This window comes from Mustelus asterias, unplaced genomic scaffold (genome assembly GCF_964213995.1).
Source record: "Mustelus asterias unplaced genomic scaffold, sMusAst1.hap1.1 HAP1_SCAFFOLD_198, whole genome shotgun sequence".
NCBI classification, from domain to species: domain Eukaryota; kingdom Metazoa; phylum Chordata; class Chondrichthyes; order Carcharhiniformes; family Triakidae; genus Mustelus; species Mustelus asterias.
The window spans coordinates 714,249-741,672 of record NW_027590190.1 but is presented as its reverse complement, the minus strand read 5'-3'; the positions used below and the strand labels follow the sequence as shown (position 1 = coordinate 741,672).

The following is a 27,424-nucleotide window of genomic DNA, read 5'->3' as shown; positions in this document are numbered from 1 at the left end:
AAACTCTTACAGCAAATAAAACTCAATCTTTTATTAGAACTACTGATTCATTATTCATTGATTAACTATAACCCAATTAAGGCTCATGACTTTCTCATCTGTTAATGACTGGTAGCTAATAAATAGCTACCAGATGGGGCAGATGTTTGAGGGCAAATCAACATCTGGCATGTGGGAGGCTTTCAAGTGTAAGCTGATAGGGATTCAGGACTGGCACATTCCTGTAAGGATGAAGGATAAGTATGGCAAGTTTTGGGAACCTTGGATAACGAGAGATATTGTGAGCCTCGTCAAAGAGAAAAACGAAACATTTGTCAAAGCTAGGAGGCTGGGAACACACAAAGCAAGTGTGGAATACAAGGAAAGTAGAAAGAAACTTCAGCAAGGAGTAAGGAGGGCTAAAAGGGGTCACGAAAAAGCATTGGCCAGCAGGATTAAGGAAAATCCCAAGGCTTTTTATACATATATAAAGAGCAAGAGGGTAGCCAGGGTGAGGGTTGGCCCACTCAAGGACAAGGGAGGGAATCTATGCGCGGAGCCAGAGGAAATGAGTGAGGTATTAAATGAGTACTTTGCGTCAGTATTCACCAAAGAGAAGGACTTGGTGGATGATGAGTCTGGGAAAGGATGTGTAGATAGTTTGAGTCATGTTGAGATCAAAAAGGAGGAGGTATTGGGGTTCTTGAGAAACATTAAGGTAGACAAGTCCCCAGGGCCTGATGGGATATACCCCAGAATACTGAGAGAGGCAAGTGAAGAAATTGCTGGGGTCTTGAGAGAAATCTTTCTATCCTTACTGGCGACAGGGGAGGCCCCAGAGGATTGGAGAATAGCCAATGTTGTTTCTTTGTTTAAGAAGGGGAGCAAGAATAATCCAGGTAATTACAGGCCGGTGAGCCATACATCAGCAATAGGGAAATTATTGGAGAGGATTCTTCGAGACAGGATTTATTCCCACTTGGAAATAAGTGGATGTATTCGTGAAAGGCAACATGGTTTTGTGAAGGGGAGGTCGTGTCTCACAAACTTGGTCGAGTTTTTGGGGAAGTGACGAAGATGATTGATGAGGGTAGGGCAGTGGATGTTGTCTACATGGACTTCAGTCAGGCCTTTGACAAGGTCCCTCATGGTAGACTGGTGCAGAAGAAGTCGCATGGGATCAGAGTTGAGCTGGCAAGGTGGATACAAAACTGACTCGGTCAAAGAAGACAGAGGGTGGTGCGTTTCTGAATGGAGGGCTGTGACAAGTGGCATTCCTCAGGGATCAGTGCTGGGACCTTTGCTGTTTATAATACATATAAATGATTTGGAGGAAAATGTAACTGGTTTGATTAGTAAGTTTGCAGACGACACAAAGGTTGGTGGATTTGGGGATAGCGATGAGGACCATCAGAGGATACAGCAGGATATAGATCAGTTGGAGACTTGGGTGGAGAAATGGCAGATGGAGTTTAATCCGGACAAATGTGAGGTAATGCATTTTGGAAGGTCTAATACAGATAGGAAATATACAGTAAATGGCAGAATGCTTAAGAGTATTGATAGACAAAGGGATCTGGGTGTACAAGTACACAGGTCACTGAAAGTTGCAATGCAGGTGGAGAAGGAGTCAAGAAGGCATACGGCATGCTTGCCTTCATCGGCCGGGGCATTGAGTTTAATAATTGGCAAGTCATGTTGCAGCGTTATAGAAGCTTAGTTAGGCCACACTTGGAATCGAGTGTTCAATTCTGGTCGCCACACTATCAGAAGGATGTGGAGGCTTTGGAGAGGGTACAGAAAAGATTTACCAGGATGTTGCCTGGTATGGAGGGCATTAGCTATGAGGAGAGGTTGGAGAAACTTTGTTTGTTCTCACTGGAACAACGGAGGTTGAGCGGCGACCTGATAGAAGTCTACAAGATTATGAGGGACATGGACAGAGTGGATAGTCAGAAGCCTTTTCCCAGGGTGGAAGAGTCAATTACTTGGGGGAACAGGTTTAAGGTGCGAAGGGCAACGTTTAAAGGAGATGTATGAGGCAGATTTTTTACAGAGAGTAGTGGGTGCCTGGGACTCGTTGCCGGGAGAGGTAGTGGAAGCGGATACAGTAGTGACTTTTAAGGGGCGTCTTGACAAATACATGAAGAGGATGGGAATAGAGGCATATGGTCCCTGGAAGGGTAGGGGGTTTTAATTTCATCCGGCAGTGCGGTCGGTGCAGGCTTGGAGGGCCAAAGGGCCTGTCCCTGTGCTGTAACTTTCTTTGTTCTAAATAAAGTAATATTTAATGAACACATTTGGTTCGTACAATGTGGTTGACTCTCAACTGCCCTCTGAACAAGGGCATCTAGGGATGGGCAATAAATGTTGGCCAGCCAGCGACGCCCATGACCCACAACTGAATAAGGTTAATACAAGATATACTGGTTCGAAAAGACACTTGCTGCAAGCCAATAACTTTCCTTCTTACACGAACTGAGCAATCAACCTTATTCTTGAGCCAGATGTGACAGAATATAATGCCCTCCAACTGATCAAATTCATAGAAGAAATTCTTAGTTCAGACAATTCCTGCTGGCTATTCAGCTTCCACAAGCATGTAGGTGAATCCAACATTAATTTTAAAAATAAAGCTCCAGTCACATGTTAGAATTTAACATGTCTTCCTTGACCTTGTTGCTGAGAATGTTTGAAGAGGCAGCAGGGGCACAATGGGTCACACGGCCTCCTTTTGTGCTCTCTGCTCCTCGTTTGCATTTGAAGTGGTAAATATCTGGGACTACTTCCCACGAGCGGCTGAAGCAGAGAAAATGGAATGTTTCCAAAAGGAAACTGGATGGGAACTTCAGGGAAATAAATCCGCAGGGACACGGAGAGAGAACAGGGCAACAGTTTGATCTAAAGAGAGCCAGCATGGACTCAATGGGCTGATTGGCCCCATTCCCAATCCTAATGCCTGTCTGATCTAAAGAGAGAAATTTCAGCTGTTCCAGTCTCTCGAACTCACTGAAGTCCCTCATCCCTGGAGTCATTCTCGTAAATCTCCTCTGCACCCTCTCTAAGGACTTCACATCTTTCCTAAAGTGTAGGGCCCATATACAGGGTTCCATTCTCGAGGAATAGAATTGAACAGGTTCTGTTCAACTTGTTTAGAATCAGGGTTCGGCTACACTGGGAGCACTGTCAACATTTGTGATCTCCATTTAGAAAAAGGAAATAGAGGCACTGGAGAAGCGGCAACAAAGATTCACAAGAATAATCCCAGAACTGAGAGCATTTAACCCTCAGGAAAGACTGGGGCGGCTTTTCTCTAGAAAAGAGAAGACTGAAGGGTGACCTGATGGAAGTCTTTAAGGTTATGAAAGGGTTCAATAATCCAACAGGGAGTTCAGTGAGAAACCTCTTTACCAGCGAGTGGTGAGAATGTGGAACTCACTATCACAGCGAGTGGTTGAGGTGAACATCATGAATGCATTGAAGGAGAAGCTAGATACATACATGAGGAAGAAAGGAATAGAAGGATATACTGATGGGGGGAGATGAAGAGGGGTGGGTGGAGGCTCATGTGGAGCATAAATACTGACACAGACCAATTGGGCCGACTGGCCTGGCCCTGTGCTGTAGACTCAATGGAACAGAGACAAATGTACTTACTGTAGATCTACCTGTAGTGGTAGGAAAAACATTATTTACTCTCCAGGATAAAATAAATGTTCTTCGTCGGTTTGTGTGGGTCATTTCAGTGGAAATGTGCTCTCCCAGGCTCAAAGAGCATCAACCCACTGGAAGCAGAATTGTGAGACCGGCCAGTCCAGCAGAAAGAAACCCTCCGACCCTCCACTTCACCTACTGTCAGAATGAACATGGTTCAGTCCTGGATGTGATTAACAGCAGCAATAACAGCAGAATCCAACCCCAGTCATCACTTGTGAACTCGCTGGTGTCTCAGCAGGAGGGATGAACTGGTGAATTTCTTCCCACACACAGCAGCTGTGAATGGACTGGTGGATCATCAGTTCCTGAGAGCTTTTGAAACCATTCCCACAGTCAGAGCATTTAAAGGGTCTCTCCTGGGTGTGAGGGACATTGTGCATCAGCAGCTGGGGTATCGAGAGAATCCTTCCGCACACACAGAGCAGGTGAATGGTCTCTCCCAGTGTGAACTCGCTGGTGTCTCCTCAGTGTGCATGTCCTTCCAAACCTCTTTGTGCAGTGAGAGCAGCTGAACGGTCTCTCCCCAGTGTGAATGCGCTGGTGGTCCATCAGATGCTGAGCAATTTTGAAGCCACTCCCACAGTCAGAGCATTTAAAGGGTCTTTCCTGGGAGTGAGTGACTTTGTGTCTGTGCAGGGTGGATAACCGAGTGAATCTGTTCCCACACTCGGAGCAGGTGAACGGTCTCTCCCCGCTGTGAACTTGCTGGTGAGTCAGCAGGGTGGATGACTGAGTGAATCCCTTCCCACACTCGGTGCAGGTAAATGGTCTCTCCTCAGTGTGAAGACGCTGGTGTGTCAGCAGGGTGAATGACTGACTGAATCCCTTCCCACACAGAGCAGATGAACGGTCTCTCCCTGGTGTGAACTCGCTGGTGTCTCTGCAGTGTGGATGACCTCTTAAACCTCTTTGTGCAGAGAGAGCAGCTGAACGGTCTGTCCTCAGTGTGAATGCGCTGGTGGGACACCAGTTCCCCAGAAATTTTGAATTCACTCCCACAGTCCGAGCATTTAAAGGGCCTCTCACTGGTGTGAGTGACTTTGTGACTCAGCAGGTTGGGTAAATTAGTGAATCCCTTCCCACACACCGAGCAGGTGAATGGCCTCTCTCCGGTGTGAACTCGCTGGTGTGTCAGCAGGGCGGATAACTGCGTGAATCCCTTCCCACAGTCAGAGCAAGTGAATGGTCTCTCCCCGGAGTGAACTCGCTGGTGGTTCCGCAGGTTTGATGATGATCTAAATCTCTTTGTGCAGTGAGAGCAGCTGAACGGTCTGTCCTCAGTGTGAATGCGCTGGTGGGACATCAGATCCTGAGAACTTTTGAAGCAACTCTCACAGTCAGAGCATTTGAAGGGTCTCTCATTGGTGTGAGTGACTTTGTGCGTCAGCAGGGCGGATGACCGAAAGAATCCCTTCCCACACACATTGCAGGTGAACGGTCTCTCCCCAGTGTGAATTTGTTGGTGTGCCCGCAGTTCGGAGGACCGAGAGAATCCCTTCCCACACATGGAGCAGCTGAACGGTCTCTCCCCGGTGTGAACTCGCTGATGTCTCCGCAGTGTGGATGACCATTTAAATTTCATTGTGCAGAGAGAGCAGCTGAACAGTCTCTCCTCACTGTGAGTGCGCTGGTGGGACACCAGTTCTCCAGAGCTTTTGAATCCGCTCCCACAGTCAGAGCATTTAAAGGGTCTCTCATTGGTGTGAGTGAGATTGTGACTCAGCAGGTGGGAGAACTTAATGTATCCCTTCCCACACACTGAGCAAGTGAAGGGTCTCTCCCGAGTGTGACTGCGTTGATGAATTTCCAAATCACAGGGCAACATGAATCCTTGTCCACAATCGTCACATTTCCACAGTTTCTCCATGATGCGGGTGTCCTTGTGACTCTCCAGGTTTGATGATCAGTTGAATCCTTGTCCACACAGAACACGTGTACGATCTCTCTTCACTGTAAATGGTGCAATGTTGTTTCAGCCTGTGTAACCGGTTAAAGCTCTTCCCACTATCAGTGGACTGGAACACTCTCACTCGGGTGTGTTCCAGTCACACTGATGTTTAAAATCTCCTCAAGCAAACAGATCAAACAAACATTGCTTTTCTAGATTCAAAGGTCGATGATATTCAGGTCCCGATAAATCGAATGACTCTGTCAAATCTTCATGTGGTGTTTAGTTTGAAATTTCTGTCTATAAATCCTCATCTCCTGATATCTATGAAAGGAATTTACAACAGACATCACTGTCAGTACAGGATAGAAATTCAGAACAGACAATTCTAGTTTCTATGGAACATTCTTTCCTCTCTCATTCCCCAAAAGCTGTCAATCTCCATCCCACACACTCTCCCTCATTTCTCACTCTGCTCTCCTGAGTATACAACCTCCCAAGTCTATTGAAGGTGCTGATTCAGGCTGATTAATGGATCCATGCTGACCACTTCCTGTACTGGACACAGAGATCTGAAAACCTACGTGTAACGTCCGGCCTACGTGCTAGAAATTAAAATCTGTGCCATATGTGGGACTGGATAACTGGATTGGGAGAAGGAGAAGGATGTGGGGAAGAATTTTACTTTGGTGCAGAAAGGTCATTACCTGGAAGCCGCTGCCTCAGGGGGTTGTGGAAGTGCAAATGATCCATGATTAATCTTCAAGCTGACAGCCACGTTAAAGTTTTACATTTGGCCATAAATGCTGTGTGTAATACACTGTATTATCTGGTTACAGATACATGAAGAATGTGAGGAGGATTTCTGTTTAGACAGCGAGTGGTGACCTGGAAGTTAAAAATTCAACAAGTCCCCAATTTCCCCCAGAATGCAAAAGAAACACAAAAGCGGAGCAAAGAAAGTGTTTTACTCACAGATGTTGGCCTCTTTTAGGTCAAAAGGAGCTCACAAACTATTTTTCAAATTGACATCGAGCCAGCCAGGAGTTGAACCTGGAATCTTCTGATCCGTAGTCAGACGCGTTATCCATTGCGCCACTGACCCACACTCTCACAGATGTTGGAGAGCCAGGAGGAAGTTTGAGTCTGTCTGAAGCTCAATCTTCGTTCAGAGAGAGAGCAGCAGCAGCTTTGCTGGGCAGGAATGAGCAGCTGAACAAGCTCATTGTCCACTTCCGCATTCAGACAATCATAGAATCATAGAAACCCTACAGTGCAGAAGGAGGCCATTTGGCCCATCGAGTCTGCACCGACCACAATCCCACCCAGGCCCTACCCCCACACATTTTACCCACTAATCCCTCTAACCTACACATCTCAGGACTCTAAGGGGCAATTTTTAACCTGGCCAATCAACCTAACCCGCACATCTTTGGACTGTGGGAGGAAACTGGAGCACCCGGAGGAAACCCACGCAGACACGAGGAGAATGTGCAAACTCCACACAGACAGTGACCCGAGCCGGGAATCGAACCCAGGACCCTGGAGCTGTGAAGCAGCAGTGCTAACCACTGTGCTACCGTGCCGCCCATATGGGGGAGCTCTGATTGGCTGGAGGACCAGAGTCCTTCCGGTCCTCCAGAGTTCCCATTGGTCAACATCTCAGGGGTGGGCACTCCACCGCACATGCGCAGCTTCCTCTCTCCCTTGGACATGCGCAGCCCCGGGGCATGGGGGAGTGGACAGATTCAATCTTCCTCCTGTCTCCAACAGTGTTGTGTGTGTGTAGCAGCACTGAATTTGCTGCTGCAAATCATCAACATTTCTTTGCATGTGAAAGCACTGGTTGAAAGAACTGAGCAGTTTTCTCTCCCTTGAGTATTGGTGGTTCAGTGGTAGAATTCTCGCCTGTCCCGCGGGAGGCCTGGGTTCGTATTCCTGGCCAATGCAAAGCCTTAAAAGAGGCCAACATCTGTGAGTGAAACACTTTCTTTTCCTCCCCTTTCCATTTCTTTTCTCATTCTGGGGGAAATTGGGAACTTGCAGCAACTGAAGGGAAAGGAAGTGAATCCAGTCGGTATGTTCCACACATTGTTAGCCCAGTAATTTCGACAAATATCTGTCTGGCAGCCTGCAGGGAGATTTTCAGCTCCCTGTATCCAGGAGAGGAAGCAGTGAGCATGGATCTGTCAATCAGCCTCAATCAGCACCTTCAGGAGAATTGGGAGGGTGAATATTAGATACAGCAGAGTGAGAATGGAGGGAGAGTGTGTGGAATGGAGATTTACAGCTTTTCGGGAATGAGAGAGGAAAGAATGTTCCATAGAAACTAGAATTGTCTGTTCTGAATTTCTATCCTGCACTGACATTGATGAATTTTCCAAACTCGTTTACAGGATATGAGAAGGTGAGGATTGACAGACAGAGGATTGAAACAAACGTCACATCAGCATCTGACACCCTCACTCAATTCATCGGACCTGAATATTATCGGCCTTTGAATCTGGAAGGAGAAATGTTTCTCTGTTCTGTCTGCGAAAACAGGTCTTTAATATCAATGTGACTGGAAAAGCACCAAGGCACAGATACACCCGAGTGAGAGTGTTCCAGTGAACTGAGTGTGGAAAGAGCTTTAACCAGTTACACAGCCTGAAAATACATCGCAGCATTCACAGCAGGGAGAGACTGTACCCGTGTTCTGTGTGAGATTTAACTGATTGTTTAACCTGGAGAGTCACAAGGACACCAGCACCATGGAGAAACCGTGGAAATGTGGGGACTGTGGGAAGAGATACAGAGCCCCCTGTAAACTGGAAATTCATCGACGCAGTCACACCGGGGAGAGGCCATTCATCTGCTCTGTGTGTGGGAAAGGATTTACGCAGTTATCTAACCTGTCAAAACACAAAGTCACTCACAGCCAGGAGAGACCCTTTAAATGCTCTGACTGTGGGAGTGGTTTCAAAAGCTCTCGGGAACTGATTATCCACCAGCGCATTCACACTGGGGAGAGACCGTTCAGCTGCTCTCACTGCGCAAAGAAATTTAGAGCATCATCCCACCTGCGGATACACCAGCGAGTTCACACTGGGGAGAGACCGTTCACCTGCTCTGTGTGTGGGAAGGGATTCACTCAGTCATCCAGCCTGCAGAACCACAATCTCACTCACACCAATGAGAGACCGTTTAAATGCTCTGACTGTGGGCGTGATTTCAAAAGCTCTCGGGAACTGATGCTTCACCAGCGCACTCACACTGGGGAGAGACCGTTCAGCTGCTCTCACTGCTCAAAGAGATTTAGAACATCATCCCACCTGCGGATACACCAGCGAGTTCACACTGGGGAGAGACCATTCACTTGCTGTGTGTGTGGGAAGGGATTCACTCAGTCATCCAGCCTGCGGGCACACCAGCAAGTTCACAAGTGATGACAGGTTGGATTCTGCTGTTATTCCTGCCATTAATCACATCCAGGACTGAACCATGTTTATTCTTATAGTTGGTGAAGTGGAAGGGTAGGAGAGATTCTTTCTGCTGGACTGGCCGATCGCACGACTTTGCTTCCAGTGGGCTAATGCTCTTTGAGCCTGGGAGAGCACATTGCCACTGAAATGATCCACAAAAGCTGATGAAGGACATTTATTTTATCCTGGATAGTAAATAGTGTTTTTCCCCCCACTACAGGTAGATCTGAAATAAATACAGAAAGGACTGGAAAAACGCAGCAGGTCTGGCAGCATCTCTGGAGAGAGAAACAGAGTTAACATTTCACACTACTGGATTGGGAATCAATCTAGTAAATCTCCTCTGAACTGCTTCCATGGTATTTATAAAATGGGGCAGCACAGTGGTTAGCACTGCTGCATCATAACACCAGGGACCCAGGTTCAATTCCAGCCTGGGTCACTGTCTGTGTGGAGTTTGCACGTTCTCCCCATGTCTGTGTGGGTTTCATCCGGGTGCTCCGGTTTCCTCCCACAGTCCAAAGATGTGCGGGTTAGGTGGATTGGCCATGATAAATTGACCCTTGTGTGAGGGGGATTAGCAGGGTAAATGTGTGGGGTTATGGGAATAGGGCCTGGGTGGGATGCTGTTTGGTACAGACTCAATAGGCAGAACGGCCTCTGTCTGTACTGCAGGGATCCTACGATCCTTTGTTTAATTGGAGACAAAACTGCACCCGGTGTTCAAGATGCAGTCTCAGCAACGCCCTGTATAACTGAAGCAGAATATCTACTTCTATGTTCAATTTCTCTCAGAATAAAGGATAGCATTCCATTTGTGAGAATGGTGATTTATTTGAACTAAGACTTATGAGGTTCTCTTGTTTACAATAACTCCATAACTGTAAATCACACCAGGTTCCAGTGACTTAACCATGTGGCTCGAAAGAATACTTTAAATGGTGAATTCAGGAAGTTTATTAACCATTAAAAACGTAACAAGTCAGAAAGATAAAAAAGGAAAGTATCGATTAACAGTAAAAGGAGAAAGCTCAGCTTTAACAATTGAATGTATGAACTTATGAAATGTTATGGGGAGAAGCAGGAACTAGGGATGAGGAGCATATCAGCCATGATCGAATGATTCGATGGGCCGAATGGCCTAATTCTGCTCCAAGATCTTATGAACAGATTTCTCTCTATCCTTTTCAGACCAGGACATGAAGTGATGGCTCCGAAAACATGGATAACTTGTAAAATCAACAGCTCCCAACACCTCTCTGTAGGGCACAGTGGTTTGCACTGCTGCCTCACAGCGCCAGGGACCTGGGTTCGACTCCCGGCTTGGGTCACAGTATGCACATTCTCCCCGTGTCTGCGTGGGTTTCCTTCGGGTGCTCCGGTTTCCTCCCACAGTCCGAAAGACATGCTGGTTTTCAGAGTAACTTCAATGCAGTGTTAATGTAAGCCGACTTGTGACACTAATAAATGAAGTTCCTGGGAAAATCCCCCAGTCACCGCACTCTGGCATCTGTTCGGGTACACTGAGGGAGAATTTAGCATGGTCAATGCACCTAACCAGCACATCTTTCGGACTGTGGGAGGAAACCAGAGCACCCGGAAGAAAACCAGGCAGACACGGGAACAACGTGCAAACTCCACAGAGTCACCCAAGCCGGGAATCAAACCCAGGTCCCTGGCACTGTGAGGCAGCAGAGCTAACCAGTGTGCCACCAGGCCATCCTAACAAGTCTTGTTATCTGTTTTTTCTATTCTGTTGGCTTCAGAAGGGAACATTTTATAATTCTCACAGCATTTTAACCATTCTTTATATCTTTATAATTCTAAACGTTATAAACTTTTGTGTTCAAATTTACATTTCCAGCCTAACATCTGTATTAATGAATCATTTATTCTTTAATTGTCTCTCAATTCAGGCTGTCCATTTAACTAATCTCCTGCTTTACAATTGTGGGAACTTCAGTCACAAATAAGGTAGTCAAATGCATTGTTAAAAGCAGGATGTTCTTTATATAAATAAATAACAAAGTTTAAAAATCATTGGCAAACAAAAGGAAACAGGAGCATTGGAACCAGCCTGGACTTGCAGACTGAAACCCCGCCCAAAGCCTGCACGTGCTCAGAAGGGAGAGAGGTTGAGAAGATCACTCTGTAACACTTCTCCTCCCCTTAAATTTCAATCCCCCATCAGGACAGAAATACAACAAAGTAATGTCTTTAACAATACGGAAGTCTGTCAGGAGCTTTGTGGTTGCATTGCGACCTGTACAATACCACTGGTAAATCTTGTAATGGTGTTTCTGGAATGGGAGGTGAAGAGGTAGTTTGAGAATCTGTACATGAACATTCCTCTTCCACTCCCACAGCAGAGTCAACTGGCAAAGCTGGAACCATTTCCTGGTGAACATCCACAGCAGCATGACCCTCTGCCATGTTCTCAGTAATGGTTGCTGACTCTGAAACTGTTCCTGACTCGGGGTCACACCGCAAGCGAATATGGTCTTGGTGTCTGTGAACAACTCTTCCGTTTTACAGTCTCACCACCCAAGACCACTTTGGTTTAAAATTATTCCCGGTAACCACCTTTAGTTACTCCCAAAGTTTCTGATGTAAACCTGATCACCCGGTTTGAACTGCCTCTCTTTGGCGTGGTAGTCGTGTCCCTCCTTCTGCTTCTCTTGTCTCCTGCTCACTTTTGCTCTGAGATCTGGATGAAGCAGATCCAGATGAGACTTCAACCTTCTACCGAAAAATTCCACAGGAGAGTGTCCGGTTGTGGATTGTGGTGTGATGCGAAACTGGAACAAAAATCTTGAGAGCTTGTTCTTAAAGTATCGCCTGCCATTCTCTTCAATCCCTCCTTCAGAGTTTGAACAGCTCTTTCTGCTCGCCCATTTGTACAGTAAGAAGTTTAACAACACCAGGTTAAAGTCCAACAGGTTTATTTGTTAGCAAATGCCACGAGCGAACAAATGCATTTGCGAAGAAATAAACCTGTTGGACTTTAACCTGGTGTTGTTAAAACTCTTACTGTGTTTACCCCAGTCCGACGCCGGCATCTCCACATCATGCAGACCATTTGTAGCCAGATGAAACGGTGCAGTACGCACACAGCGTAGACCATTCCTTTACAGGAATTCCTGAAACACCTCACTTATTAACAGTGTCATTATCTGAAACAAGCCAATCTGGTAACCCAGGGCTTGTGAAAATTTGACAGAGCTTCTCTATTGTCACAGGAGCTGGAATATTACTCATGATCTGTGCTTCCAACCATTTTGAATGCACATTTACAACGACCAAACACATGTGATTCATGAAAGGCCCCCTCAAAGGCCACATTTAGAACATAGAACATAGAACATTACAGCGCAGAACAGGCCCTTCGGCCCACGATGTTGCACCGACCAGTTAAAAAAAAAACTGTGACCCTCCAACCTAAACCAATTTCTTTTCGTCCATGAACCTATCTACGGATCTCTTAAACGCCCCCAAACTAGGCGCATTTACAACTGATGCTGGCAGGGCATTCCAATCCCTCACCACCCTCTGGGTAAAGAACCTACCCCTGACATCGGTTCTATAACTACCCCCCCTCAATTAAAGCCATGCCCCCTCGTGCTGGATTTCTCCATCAGAGGAAAAAGGCTATCACTATCCACCCTATCTAAACCTCTAATCATCTTATATGTTTCAATAAGATCCCCTCTTAGCCGCCGCCTTTCCAGCGAAAACAATCCCAAATCCCTCAGCCTCTCCTCATAGGATCTCCCCTCCATACCAGGCAACATCCTGGTAAACCTCCTCTGCACCCTCTCCAAAGCCTCCACATCCTTCCTGTAATGTGGGGACCAGAACTGCACACAGTACTCCAAGTGCGGCCGCACCAGAGTTGTGTACAGTTGCAACATAACGCTACGACTCCTAAATTCAATCCCCCTACCAATAAACGCCAAGACACCATATGCCTTCTTAACAACCTTATCTACTTGATTCCCAACTTTCAGGGATCTATGCACACATACACCTAGATCCCTCTGCTCCTCCACACTATTCAAAGTCCTCCCGTTAGCCCTATACTCAACACATTTATTCTGGACCACGGCCGATCAGGCCACTCCCAAGGATGAAGTGGTAATGTACCCAGTGTGTTGTGCCTGATTCAATCGACAAACAGTTTATTGAGTTATGCCAGCGGGGAGAAGCCACAGGGGCTGACCATGTGCAACTCCACCCAACAAAGAATATCATCAATTCTTATCCAGTTACTCAGCCCATCCCAGCTGGACACAATCCAATCAGAATGGTGATAGACTACATACATTATAGGTTCAATAAAATTAGTATCTGGGCATTATGGGGCTTTGTGATCATCTCATGGACAGGTGCCCCCATCATGATGCTTTCCAGACCCCCCATTGGGGGGGGTCTTTCTTGGGCTTTCTTTGTCCATAGACTCCCTTAGTTAGAAATGGGATGGATTAAAAGTTCTCATGGACGTCAGCACCCTTCCTTTGTTTTAGTCTAATGACCACATGGTCTGGGAACATTTCTATTTAATACTCTCTCTTTTTAAACTCTTTTCTTCAGTATCCAATTCCAGAATTTTCCTTTTCTTTGTGTTACTTGCGTCAGGAATAAATCTTTGGACCTGACAGGAAGTTTAACCCAGGATTGGTCAGAATCATTTCACATGTGTCAAATTTTAAATAACCATTACAAATTAAAACTCTCATTCTCACATGGGTGAATTGTATCCGGATTAAAATTCCCACATGTTTAGTAAAATATCCTGGAATCCTGTCTCTGGCCAGTAAATATGGCTCCAGGTTCATAACTTCTGAACAAAAAAAGTTTTATTGATCACACTTCCTTTTTTAAAAATCTGTTTGATTTAAATCACAGACAGAAAATCTCAAAGCTTGAAGCGTTCAATCCACAAATATCATCCATACACAAACAGAGAAACTTAACATGTGCTTTACAACAACAATAACCAAAATTAATTACTTAAGCGTTCTTGTGATTCTGTTTTTAAACTTCCAAAAATGCCTTTAATTAAAGACTCAAGGTAAGGTTAATTCCCCAGAAAGATAAACCTTAACAAATGTAGCCCAAAACAATAATAAAACACATCTACAAACATCCACATAAAACAAACAAAACACACAGATTCTCACAGCTCGTAAATTTCAAACAATGAATCCTCAGCATTCTCTCTCGCAGCTATAGCTTCTTAAAGCGACAGAGCACTACAAGCTCACAACTCCTTGATTAAAATAAGATCCAAGATCCTTCATTATAACTTAACCATTTTTAAGCCAACTTACAAGGACTGATTTTAGAGGCAACATCTTTGTTGATTTAAAATCCCAAACACGTTACACCCAAACACCGGCAAAATCTTTGTTCTTTATCTGGGGATAAAATTCTCAGTTATTCCAAATTCCTCCAGGCTATGCTTAATATTTCCCCATTTAACTTATTCCCAGAAATCCTCAATTATAAACTAAAATAGACACGAGTTTCCGGGCAGTCACAGGAATATGGTCAAGATAGTCCAGTCCTACAATGCTTCACATTCAATCTGCAGTCATAGAAACCCTACAGTACAGAAAGAGGCCATTCGGCCCTTCGAGTCTGCACCGACCACAATCTCACCCAGGCCCTACCCCCATATCCCTCCATATTTTACCCGCTAATCCCTCTAATCTATGCATCCCAGGACACTAAGGGGCAATTTTAGCATAGCCAATCAACCTAACCCACACATCTTTGGACTGTGGGAGGAAACCGACGCAGACACGGGGAGAATGTGCCAACTCCACACAGACAGTGACCCAAGCCAGGAATCGAACCCAGGTCCCTGGAGCTGTGAAGCAGCAGTGCTAACCACTGTGCTACCGTGCCGCCCCTTCAATTATAACAGAATATGTGGCTGTATGTAGCTGCCTTGGCCATGGTCAACCCCAACCCTTCTTGAACTGCTGCAATGCCTGAGGTATACGTCCACCCACAGTGCTGTTAGGAAGGGACTTCCAGCTGCATATTCCAGACTTTCACTAGACTGCAGGTGGATATCAGATTGATATATTCCATTCAACCACTCCCAAGGTGAGTTATTCCAATTCCTTTATTGTCCAGGACAATATATTCACAATATCTTTAAAACAGAAATTAATCATTCCCATTTGATTTCAGACAGTAACATATTCTGTTAGTTTGTTCTTTATTGTCGATGTCAGGCTGGGGTTGTTCCCCTTGGAGCAAAGGAGGTTGAGGGGAGATTTGATAGAGGTGGACAAGATTCTGACAGGTTTAGATAAGGTGGACAAAGAAAAGCTGTTCCCATTAGCTGAAGGGACAAGGGCAAGGGGAGACACAGATTTCTTATTTTGGGTCAGAGGTGCAAGGGGGGCAGTGGGGGGTTGAGATGTTAGGAAGAATATTCTGATGCAGCGAATGGTAATGACCTGGAACTCGCTGCCTACGAGGGAGGAGGAAGTGGAGAGAATAAACAATTAAAAAGGAAATTGGATGGGCATTTGGGATGTTCCAAACAGAACGAAGAACAAAGAAAATTACAGCACAGAAACAAGCCCTTTGGCCTTCCAAGCCTGTAGCAACCATGCTGCCCGTCTGAACTAAAACCCCCTACCTTTCCGGGGACCATATCCCTCTATTCCTATGCTATTCATATATTTGTCAAGACACATCTGAAAAGTCACTATCTTATCTGCTTCCACTACCTTCCCCAGCAACGGGTTCCTGGCACCCACTACCCTCTGTGTAAAAAAACCTGCCTTGTACATCTCCTTTAAACCTTGCCCCTCGCACCTTAAACCCATGCCCCGAGTAATTGACTCTTCCACCCTGGGAAAAAGCTTCTGATTATCCACTCTGTCCATGCCCCTCATAATCTTGTAGACTTCTATTAGGTCGCCCCCCTCAACCTCCGTCGTTCCAGTGAGAACAAACCAAGTTTCTCCAACCTCTCCTCATAGCTAATGCCCTCCACACCAGGCAACATCCTAATAAATATTTTCCGTACCCTCTCCAAAGCCTCCACATTCTTCTGGTAGTGTGGTGACCAGAATTGATTCCAAGTGCGGTCCAACAAAGGTTCAATAAAGCTGCAACATGACTTGCCAATTTTTAAACTCAATGCCCCGGCCGATGAAGGCAAGCATGCCGTATGCCTTCTTGATTATCTTCTCCACCTGCATTGCCACTTTCAATGACCTGTGTACCTGTACACCCAGATCCCTCTGCCTATGAATACTCTTAAGGGTTCTGCCATTTACTGTATATTTCCCATCTGTATTAGACCTTCCAAAATGCATTACCTCACATTTGTCCGGATTAAACTTCATCTGCCATCTCTCCGCCCAAGTCTCCAACTGATCTATATCCTGCTGTATCCTCTGCCGGTCCCCATCGCTATCCGCAATTCCACCAACCTTTGTGTCGTCCACAAACTTACCAATCAAATCAGTTACATTTTCCTCCAAATCATTTATATATATTACAAACAGCAAAAGTCCCAGCACTGATCCCTGAGGAATGTCACTTGTCACAGCCCTCCATTCAGAAATGTACCTTTGCACTGCCAACCTCTGTTTTCTTCTGACTAAATATCTCTAAACTTCCTAACACCCTGTCACTCTGTGATCCTTGTGACATTTGAAACCAGGTATTCGCAAAAAGACTCAAAGAGCATCAGCCCACTGGAGGCTGAGACCAGCCAGTCCAGCACAAAGAAACCCTCTGACCCTTCCCATTGATCAACTGTGAGAATGAACAAAATGCAGTCCTGGAGGCAACTGAGAGCAGAAACAATAACAGCAGAATCCAACCCCTGGAATCACTCGTGAACTTGCTGGTGTCTCAGCAGGTGGGTTAACCGAGTGAATCCCTTCCCACACTGAGAGCAGGTGAATGGCCTCTCCCCAGTGTGAACTCTCTGGTGCGTCTGCAGGTTGGATAACTGAGTGAATCCTTTTCCACACTGAGAGCAGATGAATGGTTTCTCCCCAGTGTGAGCTCGCTGGTGTCTCAGCAGCTGGGATGAAACGCTGAAACCCTTCCCACAGTGAGAGCAGGTGAAGGGCCTCTCCCCAGTGTGAACTCGCTGGTGTGTCCGCAGGTGGGTTGACCGACTGAATCCCTTCCCACACTGAGAGCAGGTGAATGGTTTCTCCCCAGTGTGAACTCGCTGGTGTGTCTGCAGGTTGGATAACTGAGTGAATCCCTTCCCACACTGAGAGCAAATGAACGGCTTCTCCCCTGTGTGAACTCGCTGGTGTCTCTGCAGGTCGGATGACACAGTGAATCCCTTCCCACACTGAGAGCAGGTGAATGGTTTCTCCCCAGTGTGAATTCGCTGGTGTGTCCGCAGTTCGAATAATTGAGTGAATCCCTTCCTACACTGAGAACAGGTGAACGGCCTCTCTCCAGTGTGAACTCGCTGGTGTCTCTGCAAGTCTGATAACTGAATGAATCCCTTCCCACATTGAGAGCAGGTGAATGGTTTCTCCCCAGTGTGAACTCGCTGGTGTATCTGCAGGTCGGATAATCGAGTGAATCCCTTCCCACACTGAGAGCAGGTGAACAGCCTCTCCCCTGTGTGAACCCGTTCGTGTGTCCGCAGGTTGGATGACTGAGTGAATCCCTTCCCACACTGAGAGCAGGTGAATGGCCTCTCCCCAGTGTGAACTCGTTGGTGTGCCCGAAAGCTGGATAACTGATTAAACCCCTTCTCACACTGAGAGCAGATGAACGGCCTCTCCCCAGTGTGACTGCGCCGATGAGCTTCCAGCTCTGATGGGGTTCTGTATCCCTTCCCACAGTCCACACATTTCCATGGTTTCTCCATGGTGCAGGTGTCCTTACCTCTGTCTTGGGTGGACAATGAGTTGAAACTTCGTCCACACACAGAACAAGATTACAGTCTCTCCCCGCTGTGAATGGTGTGATATTTATTCAGACTGTGTAACTGGTTAAAGCTCTTTAGTCAGTGCACTGGAACACACTCACTCGAGTGTGGCAGTGTGTTGATGCTTTTTCACTCACACTGACATTTCAAATCTTTTCAAATCGACAGACTGAACAATCATTTCTCCTTCTGGATTCAAAGTCCGATGATATTGAGGTCCCAAGGAATATGACTCTGTCACGTCGAGGCGTGACGTTTGAGATTTCAGCCTGTGATTCCTCTTTCAATATCCTGTAAAATGAGTTTCCAAAAGTCATCAGTGTAAGTACAGGATAGAAATTCAGAACAGACCATTTCCACGGAACATTCTTTCCTCATTCCCCAAAAGCTGTAAATCTCCATCCCACACACTCTCCCCCCATTCTCAGCAGATCTGGCAGCATCTGTATGGATAGAAAAGAACTGATGTTTCAGAGCTTTGACAAAGGGTCATCTAGACAAGAAACATCAGCTCTTTTCTCTCCTTACAGATGCTGCCAGACCTGCTGAGATTTTCCAGCATTTTCTCTCTTGGCTTCAGATTCCAGCATCCGCAGTAATTTGCTTTTATAAGGCTGCAGATACCTCCTCCCAAGTAACATGTGTGCGCCCAAGACATCACCACTTGTTTCCCTTATTTCTTTAGCACCCATGGTGCTCTCCGCAGTAAACACAGAGGGGAAGTATTCATTAAAAATCTCACCCATCTCCTGTGGCTCCACACACAGATGGCCATACTGATTTTTAAGGGGATCTATTCTCTCTCTGGCCACCCTTTTACTCTTAATATAGCCGCCATAGAACCTCTTGGAATTTTCTTTAATCTTACCTGCCAGATCCATATCATACCCTCTTTTTGTCCTCCTGATTTCACTCTTCAGTATTTTCTTACACTTTTTATAGTCAGAGTGATTCACTTGTCCCCGATTGCCTAAACCCAATGTATGCTTCCTTCTTTTACCTGACCAGAGCCTCAATGTCCCTTGTCTGCCAGAGATCCCTAAATTTACCATGCTTTCCCTTCATCTTAACAGGAATATACTGCCCCTGGATTCTTGATATCACATTTTTAAAACGTCCCATTTGCCAGTCATTCCTTTCCCTTCAAACAAATTCACCTAATCGACATCTGCTCGATCCTGCCTAATGCCCACAAAAGTGGCCCTGCTCCAGTTTAGGGCCTTGACCTGTGGACCTGTCCTATCTTTTTCCAGAACTATTTTGAAACTATTGGTGCTCCCAACAGTGCTCCCTGACTCACACTTCAGTCACTTGCTCGACCTCATTTCTTAACTGTCTAATAGAAAGTGAGCCCAGGAATTGATAATGAAAAATGAGGAGCTGGGAGATGAATTGAACAAGTATTTTGCCTCGGTGTTCACAATAGAGGATACAGTTAAAACTCAGAAACAGCTGGAAATCAGAATAGTAATTAATTAATAATAATGAATAATAAAATACAGTGTAGAAGGAGGCCATTCAGCCCATCGATCCTGCACCGACAACAATCCCATCCAGGCCCTATCCACATATTTACCTGTTAATCCCCCTGATACCAAGTGACAATTTATCATGGCCAATCCGTCTAACCGGCACATCTTTGGACTGTGGAAGGAAACCGAAACACCCGGAGGAAACCCACACAGACACGGGGAGAATGTAGAAACTCTGCACAGACAGTGACCCGAGGCTGGAATTGAACCCGGGTCCCTGGCGCTGTTAGGCAGCTGCACTAACCACTGTGCCACCGGGTCACATGTCAGTGCCATCGCCCGACTCCAGCCCAGTCTCAGCTCATCTGGAACCCTCACCCATTCCATTGTGACCTCACACCCTCACCCATTCCATTGTGACATCACACCCTCACCCATTCCATTGTGACGTCACACTCTCACCCATTCCATTGTGACGTCACACCCTCACCCATTCCATTGTGACCTCACAGTCTCACCCATTCCATTATGACCTCACACTCTGACCCATTCCATTGTGACGTCACACCCTCACACATTCCATTGTGACGTCACACTATCACCCATTCCATTGTGACGTCACACCCACACCCATTCCATTGTGACGTCAGGGCTTCCCTCTCCGATCACAATCCCTGCCGGCCTCCCACATGCAGCCTCAATGGCGGCAGTCAGCCCGGGTCTAACACTACAAGCTGCCGCTCCATTTGGTACAAAGGGGGGGACCGGGAAGTTCATTTCCTGGGTTTAGGTTTGAACAACATGTTTACAAAGTCTCTCCACCCACCCGCCACATTTATCATTCCCCGCGCGCCGCCCTCTACCTCGTATTGATCTCGCTTCCAGGTTAAAACCTTCCGTCCGTCGCCATGACCCGCACTGCGCATGCTTCAGGTCCCGCCCCTCATTCACTCCGATTGGTTGGAGGACCAGCCGCTCCCGCTCGGTCCTCCAGTCCCGCCCCCTCTTCCTATTGGTCCGGAGCTGCCGTCAATCAGTCCCCGGGCATTGTGATGTGGAGCATGCGCAGTGTCATTGCTGTCCTTGGCGCTTGTTTGTCCCGGAGAAGCGGAGTCAGCGTTAGGCGGTGGCTGGGAGGATTTGGAAACACTTTGTGGATCCGCAAACCCTTCAGAATCATTGTCAGCTCCCTGGTTTGCAGCTGCGGGGCTTCTCCCTCCCGGGAACAGGCCCAGGTTAACGGCCCCATCCTGGCTCAGCCACTGGAGGATGGTTCACATCAGAGGATGGGGGAGGGGGACAATAAATAAGAGGTTACACTTTGGCCTCAAATCAATGAGGACTCTGATCTCTGGGAAGGAAGGAAACCCTGGGAGGTGGGCGGGGAGGATTCACAAACACCCGCTGGAGGCTCCAAAACCCCCAGTAAAAAGCTACAGCTCCCGGGTTTGCAGCTTTTTCCCGGGAGGGAGTTGGGGAAGTTTTGTGGAGACAATTCCCGGCTGGTTCAGTTAGTGGTTCCTGGAGCTCAGAAACCCTGAGTTAGAATCCTGAACCCCACACTGGGTGGTTGTTTTATTAAATGCTTTTTATTTATTAATCATTAAAATATTAATTTGTTTTGAAAAATCATTTTATAGCATTTGTGAAAATACCCATTAAAATAGCAATTCTCCCAAAGTATTTCATAGAATCCCTACAGTGCTGAAGGAGGTTATTCGGCCCATCGAGTCTGCACCGACAACAATCCACCGATGCCCTATTCCCATTACCCCACATATGTAACCTGCTAATCCCTCTAATTTACTCATCCCAGGACACTAAGGGGCAATTTAGCATAGCCAATGCACCTAACTGGCATATCTTTGGACGATGGGAGGTAACCAGAGCATCAGGAGAAAACCCACGCAGACATGGGGAGAATGGGCAGACTCCACATGGACAGTGACCCAAGTTGGGAATCGAACCCAGGTCCCTGGAGCTGTGAGACAGCAATGCTAACCACTGTGCCGCCTACATTGCTGATGAGAATTTTAATTTCCTGACTTGGGAATTAATTCTTGAGAATAGTCATTCTGAAAATGACCATTAAAATGTGTTTAATTTACCCCACAATGCCAGATTTCCGTTTGCATTTCAAAATTGAATTGAGAATGTCTGAGAGCAAATGGTAAAATGAGATTTGAGACACCAGCTGCAATTATTTTCTGTGACTGATGATACCTTTGTGCCTGTGCAGGAGGTAATTCCCCTGGTGTTGTGGCACAAATAAAATGGAGCTTTTCCAAGGAACAGCCCCATGTTAATGGTCACCGTGGTGTTTCATTGGTGAGCAGAGCACATGTGCCCATTGTGGTAACAACTGAGTCAGTGGGGCTGCACGTCCCCTGACTTGGAAGGAAAATAATTGACTTCTTGATTGTACTCTCAATCTGCACATGGTCTGGAGGACTGAATCCAGCTGAAGGGAGAGGGAGCTGAGCTCAGAGTGGAGATGGGGAATGAGTTTGATTTTAGCTCAAGGACAAGAGAGAGTGTGTGGGATGTGGATTACAGCTCAAGATAAATGAGACAGAGAAATGTTTCGTGGAAACTGAAATTGTCAGTTCTGAAGCAGTTTTTTAAAACTCTTTGTGCAGGGAACTAGAAGAGGAAGATTCACAGACAGGAAACTCAAACTAAACTTCACATCAAAGTCTAACAGAGTCATTCGATTCATCATGACCTAAATATGATTGCTTTTGACAGTCGAGGGATAAATCGTTCCCTGTTTTGTCAGTGGAAGAAAATTTCAAAATTCAATGTGATAGAAAAAGAACTGAGACACACACACACACACACACAAGTGAGAGTGCTCCAGTGAACTGACTGTGGATAGAGCTTTAACCAGTTACACAGCCTGAAAAACATCACACCATGGTCTGTATGTGGATGAGGCTTCAACTAATCATCCAACCTGGAGAGACAGAAGGACGCCAGCACCATGGACAAACTGTGGAAATGTGAGGATTGTGGTAAAGGATTCAATTATCCATCCCGGTTGGAAACCCATCGACACGGTCACATTGGGGCTGGGAAAATGGAGAAACCATGGAAATGTGATGATTGTGATAAAGGATTCAATTATCCGTACTTGCTGGAAAACCATAGACACAGTCACACTGGAGAGAGGCCATCCATCTGTTCTGTGTGTGGGAAAGGATTCACCATCTCATCCCACCTGCTGTTACACCAGCGAATTCACACTGAGGAGAGGCCGTTCAGCTGCTCCACTTGTGGAAAGGGGTTCTCATGTTCATCCCACCTCAGTGCACATCAGCGAGTTCACTGGGGAGAGATTGTTCACCTGCTCCTTGTGTGGGAAGGATTTTGCTGGGCCATCCAGTCTTTGGTCACACCAGCGAATTCACACAGGATATATATAATATATCTCAATGATTTGGAGGAAAATGTAACTGGATTGATTAGTAAGTTTGCAGACGACACAAAGGTTGGTGGATTTGCGGATAGCGATGAGGACCATCAGAGGATACAGCAGGATATAGACCAGTTGGAGACTTGGGTGGAGAGATGGCAGATGGAGTTCAATCCGGACACATGTGAGGTAATGCATTTTGGAAGGTCTAATACAGATAGGAAATATACAGTAAATGGCAGAACCTTTAACAATATTGATAGGCAAAGGGATCTGGGTGTACAGGTACACAGATTACTGAAAGTGGCAATGCAGGTGGAGAAGGTCGTCAAGAAGGCATACGGCATGCTTGCCTTCATAGGCTGGGGCATTGAGTTTAAATATTGGCAAGTCATATCGCAGCTTTATAGAACCTTAGTTAGGCTGCACTTGGAATATCGTGTTCAATTCTGGTCGCCACACTACCAAAAGGATGTGGAGGCTTTGGAGAGGGTCCAGAAAAGATTTACCAGGACGTTGCCTGGTATGGAGGGCATTAGCTATGAGGAGAGGTTGGAGAAACTTGGTTTGTTCTCACTTGAGCGATGGAGGTTGAGGGGAGACCTGATAGAAGTCTACAAGATTATGAGAGGCATGGACAGAGTGGATAGTCAGAAGCTTTTTCCCAAGGTGGAAGAGTCAATTACTAGGGGGAATAGGTTTAAGGTGCGAGGGGCAAAGTTTAAAAGAGATATACGAGGCAGATTTTTTACACAGAGAGTGGTGGGTGCCTGGAATTCATTGCCGGGGGAGGTAGTGGAAGCAGATACGGTATTGACTTTTAAGCGGCGTCTTGACAAGTACATGAATGAGATGGGAATAGAGGGATATGGTCCCTGGAAGGGTCGTGGGTTTTAGTTAAGTCGGGCAGTATGGTTGGTGCAGGCTTGGAGGGCCGAAGGGCCTGTTCCTGTGCTGCAATTTTCTTTGTTCTTAGTACACAGGCCAATTTAACTTTCTAGGGGTGAGTGTGTCTGAGAGGTATGCAACTGGAAAACATTTTCCATTCACCTCCTGCATTGCTGCAGTATAAATAGATGTTGTTCTCACTCTGCCAGCAGGGCTGTGGGATTAATTGGACAGATCTTAAAGACAGCCCGACTGGGCAGGATGAGCCAAGTGGTTTCCATCTGTGATGTATCATTCCATAAAACACAATATTTAGCATCAGGAGAAAGAAAGTGAAAGAAACCAGTCTCTGTGGGATTTCCCCAACCAGTATGAGCACCTTCAGGAGAGAAGAGAGAGAGAGGGAAACCAGTGGGAAAAGTTTTTAAAACTCGGGGTATTCCCACAGGAGAGCACTGGTTTAAATCAATTTTAGAAATAGAGAATGGCAGCGCACAAATTCCGAGGAATGCATTTTTAAAAATTAATTGATCTTAATTGCACAAGATAATTTTCTATTATTGTCTTTGATTGACAATGACGTCTTTAATTCCCAGGTGCCCCTGCGGGTGTGAAAGTGTCCTATTCATTCCACAGGAGCCTATTGCGCAGGCGCGGTGCTATATCTGGAGCGTGCGCAGTGTCACTTTGCCCGGAGCCCTATGAATGCGGGAGATGCTTTTTTCAGCAGGTGAGTCTGTGGGGCTGCGGGAGAAATGGAGCCGGGAGTCGGGGGAGGGAGGGAGCTATGGCTTCACAAACATCCGCTGTAGGCCGCACGGCCCGAATAAGACCCTGCAGGTCCCGGGTTTACAGCTCCCAGGCTTTTATCCCGGGAACAGGCCCCGGTTATCGGCCGCCATCTTGTTTCAGCGGGGAAGGAGAGCGCATGCGCTGCTGTCGGTGGCGGGTCACAATGGGCGTGGTTTCAGGGGCTGGTTCAGAACCTCTGTCTTCAGAGGGACAATAGAATCATAGAAACCCTACAGCACAGAAAGAGGCCATTCGGCCCATCGAGTCTGCACCGACCACAATCCCACCTAGGCATCCCAGGACACTAAGGGACAATTTTTTTAGCATGGCCAATCGACCTAACCTGCACATCTTTGGACTGTGGGAGGAAACCGGAGCACCCGGAGGAAACCCTCGCAGAGAGGGGTGGGTCAGGATGGCGACCTCCTTGTGAACCTGGTCCTGGGCCTGGCAAAGCGTGCCATTTATAGGTCCAGGCAGCGGGCAATCGAGGGGGCCGTCCATCCTGACTGTCTGCCCCTCTACTGTGGCTACGTTCGCGGCCAGGTGTCCCTGGAGAGGGAACATGCGATGTCCATGGGTGCGGTTGACGCCTTCCGCCCCCGTTGGGCACTGCAGGGGTTGGGATGTGTTATCGATCCTAATAATCACATTATGATTTGATGTTTTTAAGTTTCCTTTGTACTTTGATTTTTGTTTGGGCTCCCCCTCCTTTTGGGGAGCTGCCCCTTTTACTTTGTCCTGATTTAACTTGAGTTTGTTTATTTGGTTTGACCTTACAAAAGGCCAACATCTGTGATTAAAACACTTTTTCTTTTCTCCCCCTTTCCATTTCTTTTCTCATTCTGGGGGAAATTGGGGACTTGCAGCAACTGAAGGGAAAGGAAGTGAATCCAGTTGGTATGTTCCACATATTGTTAGTCCAGTCAGATAGACATATATCTGTCTGGCAGCCTGCATGGAGATTTCCAGCTCTCTCTGTCCAGGACAGGAAGCAGTGAGCATGGATCTATCAATCAGCCTCAATCAGCACCTGCAGGAGAATTGGGAGGGTGAATATTAGATACATCAGAGTGAGAATGGAGGGACAGTGTGTGGGATGGAGATTCACAGCTCTTCGGGAATGAGAGAGGAAAGAATGTTCCATGGAAACTAGAATTGTCTGTTCTGAATTTCTATCCTGTACTGACAGTGATAACCTTTGTAAACTCCTTTTACAGGACATCAGAAGTTGAGGATTTTACAGACAGAAATCTCAAACCAAACATCACATCAACATCTGACAGAGTCACTCAGTTCATCGGGACCTGAATATCTTGGGTCTTTGAATGCAGAAGGAGAAATGTTTCTCTGTTCTGTTGGCTTTAGCAGTCTTTAAACATCAGTGTGACTGGAACAGAACTGACACACACACACACACACACACACACACACACACACACAATCAACTGAGATTTTCCCATGCATTGACTGTGGAAAGAGCCTCCCAGTTACACAGCCTGAAACAATATTGCACCATCACAGCAGGGCACTATAATCTTGTTCTGTGTGAGACTTCAACTGATGGTCAAACCTGGAGCAACACAAGGACACCTGCAACATGGAGAAACCGTGGAAATGTGGGGACTGTGGGAAGGGTTGCAAAACCCCCTCTGAGCTGCAAATTCATCGACGTGTTCACACCGGAGAGAAGCCGCACACCTGTTCTGTGTGTGGGAAGAGATTCACTCGGTTATATCATCTGCAGCGACATCGGCTGGTTCACACTGGAGAAAGAGCATTCATCTGCTTTGAGTGTGGGAACGGATTCGCTCATTTACCCGATCTGCAGAGACATCAGCGTGTTCACACTGGAGAGAGACCATTCATCTGCTTGGTGTGTGGAAAAGGATTTATGCAGTTATCCAATCTGTCAAAACACAAAGTCACTCACAGCAATGAGAAACCCTTTAAATGCTCTGACTGTGGAAGTGGTTTCAAAAGCTCTCGGGAACTGACGATCCACCAGCGGATTCACACTGGGGAGAGACCGTTCAGCTGCTCTCACTGCACAAAGACATTTAGAACGTTATCCCACCTGCGGGAGCACCAGCGAATTCACACCAGGGAGAGACCGTTCACCTGCTCTGTGTGTGGGAAGGGATTCACTCATTCATCCAGCCTGCTGAGTCACAATCTCACTCATACCCAGGAGAGACCCTTTAAATGCTCTGACTGTGGCAGTGGTTTCAAAAGTTCTCGGGATCTGGTTATCCACCAGCGCATTCACACTGAGGTGAGACCGTTCAGTTGCTCTCACTGCACAAAGAGATTTAGAACATCATCCAACCTTCAGGAACACCAGCGAGTTCACACTGGGGAGAGACCGTTCACCTGCTGTTTGTGTGGGAAGGGATTCACTCAGTCATCCAGCCTGCGGAGACACCAACGAGTTCACAAGTGATGACAGGGGTTGGATTCTGCTGTTATTGCTGCTGTTAATCACATCCAGGACTGAACCATGTTCATTCTGACAGTTGGTGAAGTGGGAGGGTCGGAGGGTTTCTTTCTGCTGGACTGGCCGGTCTCACAACTTTGCTTCCAGTGGGTTGATGCTCTTTGAACCTGGGAGAGCACATTTCCACTGAAATGATCTACAAAAGCTGATGAAGGACATTTATTTATCCTGAATAGTAAATAGTGTTTTTCCTACCACTACAGGTCGATCTGAAATAAATACAGACAGGACTGCAAAAATGCAACATTTATGGAGAGAGAAACAGTGTTAATATTTCACACTACTGGATTGGGAATCAATCTGGTAAATCTCCTCTGAACTGTTTCCATGGTATTTATAAAATGGGACAGCACAGTGGTTAGCACTGCTGCCTCACA

At 46.5% G+C, this 27,424-nt stretch overlaps 1 protein-coding gene and 1 non-coding gene across 2 annotated transcripts in view; both read right to left on the bottom strand.

Annotated features, from left to right (window-relative positions):
• The window catches only part of LOC144485549 (uncharacterized), a 59,793-nt gene that overhangs the window by 10,922 nt on the left and 21,447 nt on the right, over nt 1-27,424 (bottom strand). The window contains exons 7-9 of the mRNA XM_078203683.1: nt 16,943-17,775; nt 5,165-5,593; nt 4,723-4,891 (exon numbers count right to left, since the gene is read on the bottom strand). Coding sequence (XP_078059809.1) covers nt 4,723-4,891; nt 5,165-5,593; nt 16,943-17,775 — 1,431 coding nt within the window. The remainder of the gene's footprint in view (nt 1-4,722; nt 4,892-5,164; nt 5,594-16,942; nt 17,776-27,424) is intronic.
• Nucleotides 6,617-6,689, bottom strand: trnar-acg (transfer RNA arginine (anticodon ACG)). The gene has a single exon. It is a non-coding gene; the product is annotated as a tRNA-Arg (tRNA).